The sequence below is a fragment of the Camponotus vicinus genome, unplaced genomic scaffold, assembly GCF_025532165.1.
Source record: "Camponotus vicinus isolate PSW18456_S1 unplaced genomic scaffold, iyCamVici1.0 SCAF_14, whole genome shotgun sequence".
Taxonomy (NCBI): Eukaryota; Metazoa; Arthropoda; class Insecta; order Hymenoptera; family Formicidae; genus Camponotus; species Camponotus vicinus.
This window is the reverse complement of record NW_028141950.1, coordinates 10,066,917-10,084,343: the sequence shown is the minus strand read 5'-3', so window position 1 is coordinate 10,084,343 and position 17,427 is coordinate 10,066,917. Positions and strand designations below refer to the sequence as shown.

Sequence of the window (17,427 nt, the reverse complement as noted above, 5' to 3'; positions counted from 1 at the left end):
ATAAATATAAATAGTCTTAGTATCATAATAGCTACAAATCCAATGTCCATTTTCATTAGTAATTATATCGCTACAACTATGTAATATTTGAATATGTTTCTGATCTTTACAAACAGATTCGATCGTATCAGGATATTGTATTCTCCACGTTTCACGTGGTCGATACTCTGAACAAGATTTTAATAATAATCCAAAATGATCAATGTGAATATCTTCTAACCATTCATCTTCAAATATTATCTGCATCGCGTAAGCATTCAGGGATTGGTTATTATCATTTACTTTATTAGCAGACATAATAAATCGACACAATAAAATTACACAATAAAAATTTTATTATTTATTTATTATTATTATTTAATACTTTAAAAGCAAACAAATCTTCTAATCGTCAATGCTTATATATAGCAATACAATTCTTATTGTTAAGATAAGACAAGACTTAGTGCCAATGCAACTGAGTCCTTTATTCAGCGCTTATAGCAGCCGATTTTTTAATGCAGCGCTTATGGCAGCCGAAACCCAGCGCCAGAGAGCAGCCGCTATAACAACCTATCTTAGTATTTAATGTCACCTACAAGTAAAGATATTTTGTTCATTATTAATTGTAATCCATAATATTACATATAATTCTATATTTATTTAGACATATCTTTTTTTATACAATGTCAAACGAATATTTACTACTGTCGAAAGCCAGTGGTAACTTCTTTTTTTATAGTAGCTGCAGTAATAACGGTTATAATAAATAAATAAAATTGTGATGTACATACATATACTCAGCAACAGAAGTGCCTTAATGCACGAATTTATGCACATATCAGAACATATGCATTTTCCATACATATTTCTCATATATGTATATAAAAAATACCATGGACGTAGTATACATGGACTCCGCATATGGCTAAAAAAGTGAAGCCAACATATAGAAAAAGATAGTTAATCTAACCCCTCTGTTCTTCGTCTCTCTCTGTTCAGAAAAAAATAAAAAGAAAGAGAGAGAGGAAACGAGCCCCTCTATTCTAGCTCTCTTTCTATACGTTAGCTTCACTCTTTACATAGCAAAACAAAGAGCATTCGGAGTCCATGTATACTACGTCCATGGAAAATACATATGTTGTTACGTCCCGGGATGTCGCGGCTCTAAAAGAGAATTCGGACGTCGCGGGGCTCGATCGCTTTTTCGGGTCAAGCGAACCTATGCGGTTCTTCCCGGGGATACATGCGATCTGAAGCGCTCGGAATTATTGTTCGGGCTCGGAGTCGGTGGACTCTTCGTCGGGGTACACGATAGGGATAACTATATTACCGTCTTGAGTTACTGGATGATTGGCAGGGTGTAGCCAATAGTCTAGAAGTCGCTCAGGGCATTCGGGGCATTCGTCGCTAATTCTGACGCTGCTTAATCTATTTCCACAGGAGTGACACCCGAATCCGATGGGTTCGCCAATTATAAGTCTATGTTTCGTCACGTAATTATACTGTAGACGCTCTTCGGCGGGCAGGGAATAATAACAGAATGCGCACAGAGCGGCTCTAGTATGATTATTCGCGAATCCGCAAGCCTTCTGGCAAAAGCTCAGGGAGAGATCGGGGGTATTAAGGGGGGCCTGAGTGGTCCGATCACGAAACACGCGGGATCGCATCGGGGAAGAGCGATTTCATCGAGTTAAATCCGATTTTCCAGGGATTTTCTTGAAAGTAGGTCTCGGCTGGGACTAAGTCCCTTTAACGCAGCGTCGGTTTAAAGGGATTCGGGAAAGTAGGTCACGGGGTAATTGGGTCAATTTATATAGGTCACTGGGTCATCGCATTAAATCCCAAAATAAAAATTAGGTCACTGGGTCAGTGGGTCATTGCGTTAAATCCCAAAATCGAAATTAGGTCAGTGGGTTAGTAGGTCGTTGCGTTAAATCCTAAAGTTGAAAATAGGTTAGTAGGTCGTTGCGTTAAATCCCAAAGTTGAAAATAGGTTAGTAGGTCGTTGCGTTAAATCCCAAGCGTCGGATTAAATCCCAATTCATAATTTCGTTAATTACAGCTTAAGGAGAGGACCGCGGTCATTTATCGCTACGAATTCGAATTGTTGTTATTATTATTATTAATATTTGGCTATAATTCGCGGGATAGAGCCGGTATTCGCGGTAATTCGCGGAGATAAGGCCGGGGATTTAATACAGAGAGACTCGATTGACCACTGGAATGTACCGCGGCGCCGAAGGGTCGGGCTAAGATCGTAAAAGTGAAACCTTATACAAAAACACGATGGGCTTAGCAAAAAAGTCGTGACTTGCACAAACAGGAATTTTCAACCGTCACTTACCTCCAAGATGGCTTCGCTTCATTTCCTTTCAAAGATTAATTTCCACGTGGCCTGGCCGCGTTGATTAATCAGGCTGCACTGGTAGGCGGGGATCGCGGCGCTCCACGCGGGTCTCCGGGATGAATGGAAGCGGGTTGATGTGGCTGGTTATCAACGTCGATGGGGATGAGTCGTTCTGGCCACTTTATTAAGCACGTGGTTTTATTTGCACTCGCGAATAACTGTTCGTATTCTTTATCGTAGTGGTTTATTTCTACGATATCGATATAATTGGTGGACGCGGCGTAGTAATGTCTCGCTATCATCCGACGGAGTTGATTTTTCCTACCGGCACGGCGTGTTTTAGGCATTGTGGAAAATTAAAGTCATATTCGGATTTTCTGTAGGCGGCGAGCGGCTTGTCCTCTCTGAGCCGTCACTTCAAATCAGAAATGATTAATTATGCTTCGGATTTTCTGTAGACGTCGAGCGGCTTGTCCTCTCTGAGTCGTCACTTTGAATCAGAAGTAATCAATTATGCTTCGTATTTTCTGTAGGCGACGAGCGGCTTGTCCTCTCTGTCGTCACTTCAAATACGAAAACTCGATTTAATTATTATAATTTAGTAGCACGTGCCTGGTTAAGAATATCTGTATATTAACGTCGCGTCGCGTGGGATGTGGATTTATTGAATTAGGATTCTTTTGAATGATCACGAGATTTAGCACACACTAGTATATATTTCTAAATTAATAGACACAATGTAATATATTTAGACTAGCACTTAGATTCGAGAATGAATTTATAATGAACTTGGAATTTGAGTTAAGATTACGATATGGAATTAGAGTTAGAGTCCAGCTTAGGACTTGTCGGTTCGGTGTCGCGAGTTAGACTGCCTGAGTCTGGGCCCGCTCCGAGGTCCCTCGATTTCGGCGGCTCGACTGCTGCGGCGGTCGAAAGTGGGGAGCTTGGAGAGAGAGGGGCCCTAGCTGAGCGCCATCTCTGGGCGCTTGGCGGAGGCTTAAACCTAACGCAGTGCCGCGCTCGGCCGCTAGTCGGAGTTCGGTGTCATAGCGCGCCTTGGCGCGCTTTTCAAATGCGCTGAAAGAAACTTAGGGGTTTTACATGAAAGTTCGTGGAAAAATCAGGCGCGGGATGTAACAATGTCTGGTATGTACATAAATAAATTCGTGTGTTAAGGCATTCTTATTGCCGAGCGTATAATAAATGCTATTTTCATACCTATTACTCAAAATCGCCGTTAAGTAATATACGTGAAGCACGTATATTAATGTATTTATATAAAGTACGTTTATAATCGTAACTAATAACGATGACCGTAACTATGTGCAGAACACAACCATATAACCAGAAGAATGGTTGTGGTTGACCAAACATTAATTGTTCTCAAAGCGATATAGCGCTACCTATAAATTATTAACAACCAATAAGAAACAAGCTTTTCCGCTAAAAGTTACGAATCTATAATAATTTTCAATCGATGATTCAATCGATAAAATCAAACATGGCCGCAGAGAAAGATGTAAGTAAAGTATTATCCTTCATATTTTCTATTTATTCAACAATTTATATAATTATTAATATAATAAATATTCATTTTATTTAAAATTTTAGATGCTCGTAGACGTCGAAAGTTTTTCGAGAGAATTTTTAATTGAGAAGGAGATGGATGATCTCGTTGCTAATGCTGGTCCTGCCAATTCCGTTACTTTTGGTGTCGTCGCTAGATGTAATGCTGCCGCGGCTGCTTCCGTCGCCAGATCCGTCGCCGTTGGTACCAGCGCTAACGCGCAAATAAATTCAGCCAAGTCTGTCGCCGCTGCCCCCGTCGTCAAGTCTGCCGCTGATCCCGTTGCCAATCCCGTTGCCGATGCCGTCGCGGTTGGACCTATTGCCGCTGATCCTGCTATAGACAATAAACGAGGTAATATTTTAATTATATTTTTAATTTATCTATTCATTTTAAACATTATTTTCATACCTATTATACTTTTCATATCTTTTACAGCTCACAGACCAAGGGGGACGGCAGCAGGCATACGAAGACAACAGGACAGATTTATGCGTTTTCTGTACCAACTCTCGTCAGCCCACTACAATTGGGGCAAACGTCCAAGACCGAGGTAAGAAAAAAAACTGTTTACTACAAACATTTTAAAAATTCTTTATTTTATGAATACAACGATATTAATAATATCTTTTTTATTTGGTTTTAGAGCGTGGCAAAATCAGCGGCAGCAGTGAATTTTTTTATATCAGTCTCCAAAAGTAAAAGTAAAAAACTGTATCGTATTACTATGATTGTTTATTTTCATATATTTCGCTTTACTATGATATAATTTTTGTTAATTTTTTTATTTTCATTTTTTTATATTTCGCTTCACTATGATTTCGCTTTACTATAATATAATTTCTGTTAATTTTTTTTATATCAGTCTCCATACCAAAAGTAAAAGTGAAAAACTGTATCGTATTACTATGATTGTTTATTTTCATATATTTTACTTTACTATATGATTTCGCTTTACTATGATATAATTTCTGTTAATTAGTATTAAAAAGATCACCCTTACAACACATGTCCAAAAGATGTCCAGAGGACATTCAGAGGATACCCAAAGGATATGTTGTCCTTTGGATATTGTCTAGATGACTTCTGGCCGTCTTTCGGACATATGTGCTGTTAGGGTAAATATTAAGTACAAAAATTGTGTTCGTAATTATAATTTCTGTTTATTAATTTTAAAGTAATATATAATTCTGTTTATTAATTTTAAAGTAATATATAATGTAATCAGTAGATTTAATATAATCAGTATTAATTTTAAAGTTTTTAATATTATGTTCAATTTTTGCACGATACAATTTTTTTAAAATAAATATATAATTTTATATAATAATCATAATTTCTTATGTTATTATTATCCTATTGTTATCCTACTATCATTATTCCTTTTATTATAAATAAAACAAAAGTATGTAATATATCTTAGTGTAATACCAATACATAATATATCTCAGTATATCGAATCTATCCAGTATACATAATATATCTGTATCTCGTTAGGCTTATATTCTTCTCATAAACTAAGATATTAGCATTCACAAGAAATTAAATTGAACTAGATACATGTTCATGCATACTTTTTCATCATTATATCATGCTACATTAATATTAAGAATTAATATTTTGTAAATACTAATGTATTAGTTTATAAGAAGAGTATAAGTTTAGCGAGATAAAGATATAGTAGCAAAATCGATTATTAAAAATAAAATTGTTTTATTATATTAAAAAATTAAATATTCAGATATTTCGCGGTTACTTAATACGATATTTTTACTCGTCGCTTCTTCCATTCTTTTTTTCAGATCTGCCACCTCAGTCTCGCTTTTACATCTGCTGGTCTTATATGCATTTGAATTTGTTCTTCGCATAATTGTGCAAAAAGACCTTGTACTTCCAGCTTTATAAGTCTGTTAATAATATACAGAAATCTTTATCATACATGAAATTTGCTGTTATTAAATTTATAAAATTTGACTATTCAAAATAGTAGCGAATAAAATTATACCTAGACATGGCATTATAAACTTGAGGTACAAGGCTCAAAACATTGCTGCTTGCGTAAATCAACATGTCTCGCATCATGGGTCGCTGAGACCAATAGCGTTAATCTTTATGATAAATATTTTTCAATTGTTCCTTAAGTGGATTACATGGAGCACCATAATGATCGCACAAGATGTTCAGATTAACATTTTTAACTTTGTACACAGGTTTTTTCCTGTTTCTTGGAATTGAGGCACTGCATGCGATACCTAATATAAAAAATTACAATTTTATATTACATTTCTAACAATATGTTAATTTCTAATAATATGTTTATTTAAAAAAAAACGGAACATTAACATTACCTGTGTATCAAAAACATTCATCAATGTAATCTTAAACTGATCATTTTTATAATCATGAATCACTTGTAAATGTAAGCAAGTGCAATTTTATGTGTTTGAACTAATTATATATTTTTCTTTCTATTATTATTTTAATGATATTTTGATTACCTTAATAACATGAGGATGTTATAACAATTTCTGGCCTCCAGCTTGAATGAGAAGACTCGGACATGTGAATAAATTGAACACATATGCTTGATCACTCATTGTACCAATTTCTACAAGTGTTAATTGACCCTTGACATCAATGTTTATGCCTTCACAGTCAAAAGACACGACCACTTTATCGGAAGGGGGCTTCCGAAGATTTATTATAACCCTTAATATTAATGCAGCATGATATAATGATGAGATGACGGAAAAATCTTCTATAATATAACTTGAAGACTTTCCCGACATCTCATCATTATATCATGCTGCATTAATATTATTAAGGGTTAGTTTCACCATCTCCGATTAATTTAATTAATTTAATATATGCTGTATTCGCTTTGCACGCTCACGCGTTGTGAGCATCATTTTGTCTTTATTGCACATCGAATATCAAACAAAGATAGAACGATGCTTTCAGCACTGAAAGCGTCAAAACGAACGCAGCCATAATGTCTCTCAAGGCGTATTTGCACACTCGACGAATAATCGTACATGTGCGTTGCAAATGCGCCTTGAGGGACAAAATCGCCTTGCATGTGTGCGTGAGAACATACGTACGTGAGCCTGGAGGAGAACAAATAAAATGTCACAATTCTGATATGCGATCATTATTTCTCGAGATTGACTGCACCAATCTTATTCAAACTGATCGCAATCGAAAGTTTATACTCAGATTATATGATAAAAGTGCCGTCAGATTTATGATTAACGGCTTTAGTTCTTGAGATATTTTAATCGAAAGTTTATAGGACCCAAAATTCCGGATAAAGTACTTGGTAGCGCCGCGTCGAGAACAGTGACTCTCAGTCGAAAACAGTGACTCTCAATGCTTGGTCCTGTTTTTTATGTACTTGGCGTCGCGACGCTACCGCGTCGCTTGATCTCAAAATTTCCACTAATATATACGTCAAAAAGTCAATGTACTTCATTGTATGCAATAATATGGGATACTTTTCAAAAGTCATCGAAATAGTCAATTGACATATATATATATATATATATATGTATATATATACAGGGTGTCCTAGACCACCCGTACACCCCTTTTCTTTCAAAAACTAAGCATTTTAGAGAAAAACGTTTTCGACAAATATTGTATGGTTTTGAGAGGAACATAAGATGGTGTCATTGGTTTGACCTTGGATGGCATCGTTAAGGTGAGGTCAAAGACACCTTTAATTTCTTAAATGGAACCACCTATTTTTTATTGCATATTCTTATAGCTTATGTCGAGAGCTTTCCAAAACACTATAATAAAGTATTTTTTCATCAAGTACTTTTCGAGTTATAAGGCTTGAAATAATTTCTTAATTTTACATAAACCATAAAATATCTAGTAAAATATTCATTTTTCGATTATCTTACCTTAATACTTTTATGTACAAAATAATGAGAGGAATCGATTGGTGTAAAGAAAACACATAATTGTTTCGAAAAAAAAAATGTAATTAATTGCAAATTACATTTTTTTTTTCGAAACAATTATGTTTTCTTTACACCAATCGATTCCTCTCATTATTTTGTACATAAAAGTATTAAGGTAAGATAATCGAAAAATGAATATTTTACTAGATATTTTATGGTTTATGTAAAATTAAGAAATTATTTCAAGCCTTATAACTCGAAAAGTACTTGATGAAAAAATACTTTATTATAGTGTTTTGGAAAGCTCTCGACATAAGCTATAAGAATATGCAATAAAAAATAGGTGGTTCCATTTAAGAAATTAAAGGTGTCTTTGACCTCACCTTAACGATGCCATCCAAGGTCAAACCAATGACACCATCTTATGTTCCTCTCAAAACCATACAATATTTGTCGAAAACGTTTTTCTCTAAAATGCTTAGTTTTTGAAAGAAAAGGGGTGTACGGGTGGTCTAGGACACCCTGTATATATATATATATATATATATATATATATATATATATATATATATATACACACACATACATATATACAGGGTGTCGCAGACCACTCGTATCAGCCGAATATCTCAAAAACTGAGCGCGGCAGACAAAAATATTTCAGACAAAAGTTGTAAAGTTTCAAGCAACGCATTACACGGCGATATTAGTATGACCTTGAAGAGTGTTGTCAAGACCACGTAAAGGTCACCTTGAATTCTGTAAATGGAACTCCCTACTTTTTATTACTTATTCTTGTAGCTTATCTCGAGAGCTTTCCAAAACACTATAATAAAATATCTTTCTCTTAAGTACTTTTCGAGTTATGAGGCTTGAAATAATTTCTTAATTTTATATAAACCCTAAAATATCTAGTAAAATATTCATTTTTCGATTATCTTACCTTAATACTTTTATGTACAAAATAATGAGAAGAATCAATTGGTGTAAAGAAAACATACAGTTGTTTTTAAGAAAAAATATGGAATTGTTAATTGCAAATTACATATTTTTTCTTCGAAACAACTATGTGTTTTCCTTACACCAATTGATTCCTCTCATTATTTTGTACATAAAAGTATTAAGGTAAGATAATCGAAAAATGAATATTTTACTAGATATTTTATGGTTTATATAAAATTAAGAAATTACTTCAAGCCTCATAACTCGAAAAGTACTGAATGAAGAAATACTTTGTTATAGTGTTTTGGAAAGCTCTCGAGATAAGCTACAAGAATAAGTAATAAAAAATAAGGGTTCCCGTTTAAAAAACGGAAGTTGACCTTCAAATGACCTTGAAAATGACCTTTAATGTCGAATCCAAGGTCACTACTAGATAGCCCCCTTTGTTCCCTACAACTTTTATCCGTGTCGTTTTCCTTCAAACGTTGATCCTGAAAAGTTATGAGGGTGGAACTTTTAAATCGGGACACCCTGTATATACAGGGTGACCCATTTTAACTTAGGCAGCCAAATAACTCGAAAAATAAGCAAGATAGAGAAAAATGTTTTAGACAAAAGTTGTATGGTTTCGAGGGGGCCATAAGATGGTATCATTGGTTTGACCTTGAAGAGTCATTTGAAGGTCACGTGAAGGTCACTTCAATTTTTTTAAATGGAATACCCTATATATTTTTGTACATTCTTGTAGCTTATTTCGAGAGCTTTCCAAAACACTATAATTAAGTACCTTTCCGTTAAGTACTTTTTGAGTTATGATGCTTGAAATAATTTCTTAATTTTACATAAACCGTAAAATATCTTGTAAAATATTCATTTTTCGATTATCTTACCTTAATACTTTTATGTACAAAATAATGAGAGGAATCAATTGGTGTAAAGAAAACACATAGTTGTTTTTAAGAAAAAATATGGAATTGTTAATTGCAAATTACATATTTTTTCTTCGAAACAACTATGTGTTTTCTTTACACCAATTGATTCCTCTCATTATTTTGTACATAAAACTATTAAGGTAAGGTAATCGAAAAATGAATATTTTACAAGATATTTTACGGTTTATGTAAAATTAAGAAATTATTTCAAGCCTCATAACTCAAAAAGTACTTAACGAAAATGTACTTAATTATAGTGTTTTGGAAAGCTCTCGAGATGAGCTACAAGAATGTACAAAAATATATAGGATGTTCCATTTAAAAAAATTGAAGTGACCTTCACGTGACCTTCAAATGACTCTTTAAGGTCAAACCAATGATACCATCTTATGGCCCCCTCGAAACCATACAACTTTTGTCTAAAACATTTTTCTCTATCTTGCTTATTTTTCGAGTTATTTGGCTGCCTAAGTTAAAATGGGTCACCCTGTATATACATATATATATATATATATATACACAGGGTACCGCTTTTTTTGTACCGCTTTTTTTGGAATGTATATATATATATATATATATACATTCAGTCCAAAAAAGCGGTACACTTAAAATTTGGAAAAAAATCACTAAATTTCAAATGACGATAACTTCTTAAACAATAAAGATAGAAAGGTCTATAAAAAATGAAAATGAAGCTTGGAATCTCTGCTTTACGAATCGATTCATTTCAATGTTGCGAGATAAATTTATTTAAAATGGCGGATGACAAAGCAAGAGCATGCGAAATCGAAAAATAATGGTGCGAGTTTGCCATGGCACATGGCGTGAGTCAAACGTCGCAACTCAATGGGATAAAAAGCATATGATAGTACAGAGTTTCTTCTGTAAAATGCTTTTTTATTCATCTCGAAACGATGATTTTTCGCCGAGACATTCGCATTTGAATAAGAAAGCAGCTTTTTACGTTAAATGCGAATAACTCTCCAAAAAATCGTATCGAGATGAACAAAAAAGCATTTTAAAGAGGAGACTCTGTACTATCATATGTTTTTGATTTCATTGAGCTGCGACATTAAACTCGCGCCATGTGCCATGGCGAACTCGGACCATTATTTTTCAATTTTGCATACTCTTGTTTTGTCATCCGCCATTTTGAAAAAAATTTTCGTACAAAATTGCGATATAAAATTTCGAAAACTGGAAATCAGAACCTTTTAAATGCTTTTCGTAAAATCCTGTTAACTGTATTAGGTGCTGAGATATTCAATTTTGAATTTTTAACAACGCCGAATTGCAAGAATAAAAATTCCGTGGTTCGCTAGCACCGTGGTATTTTAAGACTCCAAACCGTTCTCGTGGTTGTATGCGTTATGTGTGTTAGTGAGTGTGCGTGCGTGCGTTTACGTTACTCTTTGTGCGTGCGAGCGTGTGCGAGCTTGTGCGTGCGTGCGTGCGTGCGTGTGTGTGTTCATCCCAAGAATAAGGACCCCGTGGCTCGTCAGCTCCACGGTATTTCACGACTCCAAACCCTCCTTGTGACGTGTGCGTGTGTGTTTGTCTGTGTGTGATCACCCCAAGTATAAGGACCCCGCGCTCGTTAGCTCCACGGTATTTCATGACTCCAAACCCTCCTTGTGGCGCGCGCGCGTGTGTGTGTGCGTGCGTGTGTGTAAGAGAGAGAGAGAGGGGAGAAAGAGAGAGAGAACACTGTATTAGTAATGTGTGTGACCACTTCTTGCACGAATTACCTCCTCCATGCGACGAGGCATACTCCTTATGAGTGTTTGAATTTCGGCCTGCGTAATGTTAGCCCATTCAGTTTCAAGAAGTTCTGGCAATGATTGTGAGGTAGGTACATGATTGCGTACTTTTCTGCCGAGATTGTTCCAAAGTTGTTCAATGGGATTTAAGTCTGGACTCATGGCTGGCCATTCGAGTAAATTTATGCCAACTTCCCTGCAGAAATCCAATACTCTTCTTGCAACGTGTGGTCGCGCATTATCTTGCATGAATATGAAACCCTCTCCGATGAAGGGCGCATACGGAATAACGTAGGGTACCAGTACTTCCTCTACGTATACATCTGCATTCATGTTTTGCTCGAAAAAATGTAAATCCGTATGAGCATTGGCAGATATTCCTGCCCAAACCATGACAGAGCCTCCATGAAGCTGTGTCGTTCACTCACCGTACAATCTGCAAAGCGTTCTCCAACTCGACGGTAAACCCGTTCTCGCCCATCTGGAGAGAATAGAGCAAAACGAGATTCGTCGCTAAAAAGAACGTTACACCAATCTGCGTACGTCCAATGTCTATAATTGACTGCAAAATTGAGCCGAACTACGCGATGGTGACGCGTAAGCGAAGGTACAGCTGCTGGTCTTCGTGCAATAAGGCCGTTTTCTCTCAATCGATTCCGAACAGTGTTAACGCATATGTTATTGTTGCGGACGTCCCTTAAACTGCTTCGAATTTGAACAGCTGTTTGATTACGATCTCTTAGCGAATTTAAAACAATAAATCGGTCATCGTTTTCATCGATAATACGGGGACGTCCCGAACCGGGTCTTCGCTGGAAGGAATTGGTCTCTAGATACCTAGTGTAAGCACGTTGCACGGCTGACACCGATAAATCAAGTGACTGAGCAACGTAATTGCGACTTCTCCCATCTTCAATTAACGCCACAACTTGAGCAGCGACTTCAGGAGTAATCGTCGTCATAATCGACCAATTTGAATGGTGAAAGATTAATTGTTGTTTACTGTTCGTGTTCGGACGAAAAAGCAAAATGGCAACAAACTTACAAACGGGAAGAGACTAAATTTATGTGCATTTAAGATTTCAATGGCAATGATAATTCGCGAAAGAATAAAAAATTCGAATTCGCAAGCTTGAAGAAATAGGGCCAAGGAAAAAGCAAAAGCACAAGAAGCAACTTGAACGAAACATGACTTAATTTTACTTCTCGTGGTTGTGTGCGTATGTGTATTAATGAGTGTGTGTGCGTGCGTACGTGCGTGTGCGTTTACGTCACTCTGTGTGTGCGTGGGTGATTGTATGTCTTTTCTGTGTCGTAGCTGTGTCGTTCACTCAATGAATCATAAAGAACGCTCCGAGTAAAAAGTTGTAATAAAGAAAAATTTTCTTTTCTATTCATTCATATCGACAAAAAAGGAATGTAGCATATAGAAGTTACAGGTCAAAATGGTAGCTTTTTGCTAGATTAATTTTAAGTGCAGGACACATTGAGAAAAGACATACAATCTCCCACGCACACACAGAGTGACGTAAACGCACGCGCACGTACGCACGCACACACACTCATTAATACACATACGCACACAACCACGAGAAGTAAAATTAAGTCATGATTCGTTCAAGTTGTTTCTTGTGCTTTTGCTTTTTCCTTGGCCCTATTTCTTTAAGCTTGCGAATTCGAATTTTTTATTCTTTCGCGAATTATCATTGCCATTGAAATCTTAAATGCACATAAATTTAGTCTCTTCCCGTTTCAAAGTTTGTTGCCATTTTGCGTTTTCGTCCAAACACGAACAGTAAGCAACAATTAATTTTTCCCCATTCAAATAAGTCGATTATGGCGACGATTACTCCTGAAGTCGCTGCTCAAGTTGTGGTGTTAATTGAAGATGGGAGAAGTCGCAGATACGTTGCTCAGTCACTTGATTTATCGGTGTCAGCCGTGCAACGTGCTTACACTAGGTATCTAGAGACCAATTCCTTCCAGCGAAGACCCGGTTCGGGACGTCCCCGTATTACCGATGAAAATGATGACCGATTTATTGTTTTAAATTTGCTGAGAGATCGTCATCAAACAGCTATTCAAATTCGAAGCAGTATAAGGAACGTCCGCAACAATAACATATGCGTTAACACTGTTCGGAATCGATTGAGAGAAAACGGCCTTATTGCACGAAGGCCAGCAGCTGTACCTTCGCTTACGCGTCACCATCGCGGTTCAATTTTGCAGTCAATTATAGACATTGGACGTACGCAGATTGGCGTAACGTTTTTTTAGCGATGAATCTCGTTTTGCTCTATTCTCTCCAGGGCGAGAACGGGTTTACCGTCGAGTTGGAGAACGCTTTGCAGATTGTACGGTGAGTGAACGACACAGCTACAACGGAGGCTCTGTCATGGTTTGGGCAGGAATATCTGCTAATGCTCATACGGATTTACATTTTTTCGAGCAAAACATGAATGCAGATGTATACGTAGAGGAAGTACTGATACCCTACGTTATTCCGTATGCGTCCTTCATCGGAAAGGGTTTCATATTCATGCAAGATAATGCGCGACCACACGTTGTAACGGCTCTGCTGTTACTAGAGCCAAGTTTACGAACATACGCTCGCGCCAAGTTGGCGCTGAGCGCCGCCGATTGAGCACCTCGGCTGAGCCGCGGATTAAGAGCCGCCGATTGAGAATCGCGGCCTACCCCACTTCAACACGCATGACCGTGTGGAGGTAGCGCGTGGGGGTATCCAGCCGAGTATATAAGGCAGTCGCTCCGGCAGACCTGCACCTATTCCTGTCCCGACTCTCGGGACGCTCGAAGCCACAGGGCGTACTCTGGGCATTCGAAGCCTACCGAGTTCCCATCCTTGCCTCTGGTCCAGAGCATGGTCGTTATCGTGCCCGGTCGGTTGTAACCGACGTCCAGTGGTATCCCATCGAGCCACGGACGACCCAGTCCAGGGTACGGGCATTCTCGTACTCAGTCGGTTGTAATCGACATCCGGAACTGTCCGGCTCGTCCTCGAAGACCGAATAGCCGTTCTCACGGCTCCTGACCGAATAGCCGTTTTCACGGCTCCTAACGAATAGCCGTTCTCACGGCTCCTGACCGAATAGCCGTTTTCACGGCTCCTGGACTACAGCCGTTTCCACGGCTTCCGGACGACAGCCGTTTCCACGGCTCCCGGACGACAGCCGTTTCCACGGCTCCTGGATGACAGCAGTTTCCACGGCTCCTGGACGACGGCCGTTTCCACGGCTCTTGGACGACAACCGTTTTCACGACGCCCGGACGACAACCGTTGCTACGACTTTTGGGATAACAGCCGTTTTCACGGCTCGAAGGAACAACAGCCGTTTTTACGGCTCCTGGAACGAATAAAGTATAACCACCTTCGCGGTCTCACTTTCTAGCCGTACTCCTTCCCCGTCGGCAACACCCGCGTTCTCCGACCGAACCGGCCGTTTCTTCGGCCCCGCGTCACGCTAGTTCGTACTCGTTAATTGTACTTCGGTGACCTGTCTTAACTCCCCTGGTCTAGAGCCCGGTTGTTACCGGGCCCGGTCGGTTGTAACCGACGTCCAGTATACCGGTGTACTACGGGCGTTCTCGTGTACACCACCCAGAGGACGGGTGTTCCCGTCCTCAGCCGACCACGGTTCGCGGACCCTTGTTAGACCCTCGTTAGACCCGTGTCCGTGCCTCGTTGCACGCGACCACCCTGTAAGTCTTTCGCGCCCGCGTCCGCAATTAGGTTCACGCGACCACCCTGTAAATATCTTCCGCTCACGCCCGCGCCTAGCCTTCACGTAATAGCTCTGTAAATATCCCGCGTCACTAGATTAAGGTTTGTGTTCGTAAGTTGCGTTCAATTCACGATCACGCTGTACATACCCCGCGTCACTAGATTAAGGTTTGTGTTCGTAAATAAGTCGTGTCCGATTCACGATTACTCTGTACACATCCCGCGTCACTAGATTAAGGTTTGTGTTCGTAGATTCGTCGCGCCCGAGCCGCGGCGTGCTGTACCACCCTGTGCACATCTTACGTTCGTTGCGAGAAATCCGTGTCCGTCACGAACTGTACGCGACCAGCGTGTAAAGATCTTGCGTCCGCAATCTCTAGTTGTACGCGTCCGCTTAGAAATACATCTGTTTGTGAAACTTAGTTTAAGGATTACAGAATAAAGGGTTTGTTCTTAATTAACACGTGTAGTTCTGCGAGCCTGAGCCTCCCCTTCTCCCGAACCCTGACTCCGGCGAGCCGATCCGCGGCGTCGGGAAAGGTACTCCGTTACATGGCGCCCGAACAGGGACCTGATCGTTAGAGGCTCCGACTCGCAAGCTACGTCCGTCTTGCTCCATGCTCTCGGAAATTTACCGACTCAACAAGACCGAGATTATCGCGAGATTATCCGCGGCCGGATTAGAGACTACCGGAAACTTTGAGACCGTACGCCAGCGACTTCGAGATCATATCATCGCGGAAAACGCCGAGATGGCTAAGTCCGGGGGTGATAGATTCCAGAGCATACCCAGTACCCCAGAACCTTTTTTTTTTGTTTTACATTACGGAGGGCAGGGGAAATGCAGAATCCCGGCCATCTCCCCATACAGGGAGAGGACCAGGATCCATCCTTATGCACACCCCCCAAAACCAGTTCGGGGGGTAGTGTGGGGCTCTCCCGTCTCCTGCGACAGGCCTACCTACTAAAACCCCTGCCCGACGGGGTCCATAAAGAACCCAAGCGGCAAACTTCTTCTAGTTGTCCTATGATCAGCCCCAGGGGAACCGGGAACCATTACTTCCCTGGGGACTGAGGACTCTTACTTGACTGAGGACATCAGCACGCGAACGTGCACATCATATGCTGGCTAATTCTAGTTTTACTTTTCTCTGTTTTAAGTACCATGGATCAGCGAGAAAGCTTCAACCGACTGTCACGCATCGAGTCATGACTACGACCAGGAGGACGGAGCAGAAGAGAGACGACGCATCACTACAGGTACGTATATTATATATACATATTTACATCACTTAACCTACACATATACACATATACACATTCACACCCACACCCACACACACACACACACACACACACACACACATATACACATATATATACAGGCATATCGCAGCTATAGGTAAGTATCTACATTCAGGTGTTATCGGAACTGTTTCTTATTGTTAGCGAAAGAGAACGAGATCTGCGAGCTTGTCTAGCTTTCTCTTCGATTTCCTTCGTCAACATTACATGCAGAATGTGGCAAAAGCCACCCATTTTTCTTTTGTCTCCAATATCTTACTTATGAGTACATTCATTTGCAGGTCAGGACCGATAACATCGGTAAGGGCGTTTCGTTCCTCGTCCCATCTGGAGCACTGGGTGAGCGTGTGTTCCACCGTGTCGACATTTTTATTACACGCCATACATAGTGGAGAGTCCACTTTCTGGATTCTTTCCAGATAGGACCCAAAACATCCGTGGCCGGTTAGAATCTGTGTAACATGGAATTCTAGCCTGCCATGCTTCCGGTCTAACCATCGGCTAAAAGAAGGTAGTATAGCGTTGATGGTGCGTGTACCATATTTAGAGTTACTCAAGTAGATTTCCCATTGCCTGAGCAAGAGTAGATTTTCCTCTTTTCTAATTTCGTTAACACCCCTTGTCGTATATTCTCCGTTTTTGTATAGATCGTGTATGCGTTCATAGATGCGTTTTCTGCATCCCACGAGAAGGATGACAGGAGGCATCCGAGCTAGAAGAGACGCCGCATCTAAAGATACTGTGCGATAAGCGCAACAGATTCTATTAGCTACCGATCTTATACTCTGATTCATTTTGCTAATATTATTCTTGTTTCTATTTAGATAAGAGTACCACACTGGAGCACCATACAGAAGAACGGAGAGGATGACGTTCCCGTATAACTTTCTCTTGGACTCACAGGGGCCTCTCAAGTTAGGCATCAGTCCGGTTAGTGCG

General features: G+C 39.4%; 1 protein-coding gene across 1 annotated transcript; it reads left to right on the top strand.

Annotated features, from left to right (window-relative positions):
• The first annotated feature begins 13,277 nt into the window (after window positions 1-13,277).
• LOC145964823 (uncharacterized) lies at window positions 13,278-14,085 on the top strand. Its single transcript, XM_083087984.1, has 2 exons — window positions 13,278-13,452; window positions 13,751-14,085. Exons 1-2 carry the CDS (start codon window positions 13,278-13,280, stop codon window positions 14,083-14,085), a joined length of 510 nt encoding a protein of 169 aa, XP_082944110.1.
• Window positions 14,086-17,427: the final 3,342 nt, after the last annotated feature.

Coding starts and splice junctions, on each gene's coding strand:
- LOC145964823 (XM_083087984.1), top strand. CDS start 13,278: ATGGCGACGATTACTCCTGAAGTCGCTGCTCAAGTTGTGGTGTTAATT. Junction 13,453..13,750: donor ACCCGGTTCGGGACGTCCCC/GTATTACCGATG, acceptor TATTCTCTCCAG/GGCGAGAACGGGTTTACCGT.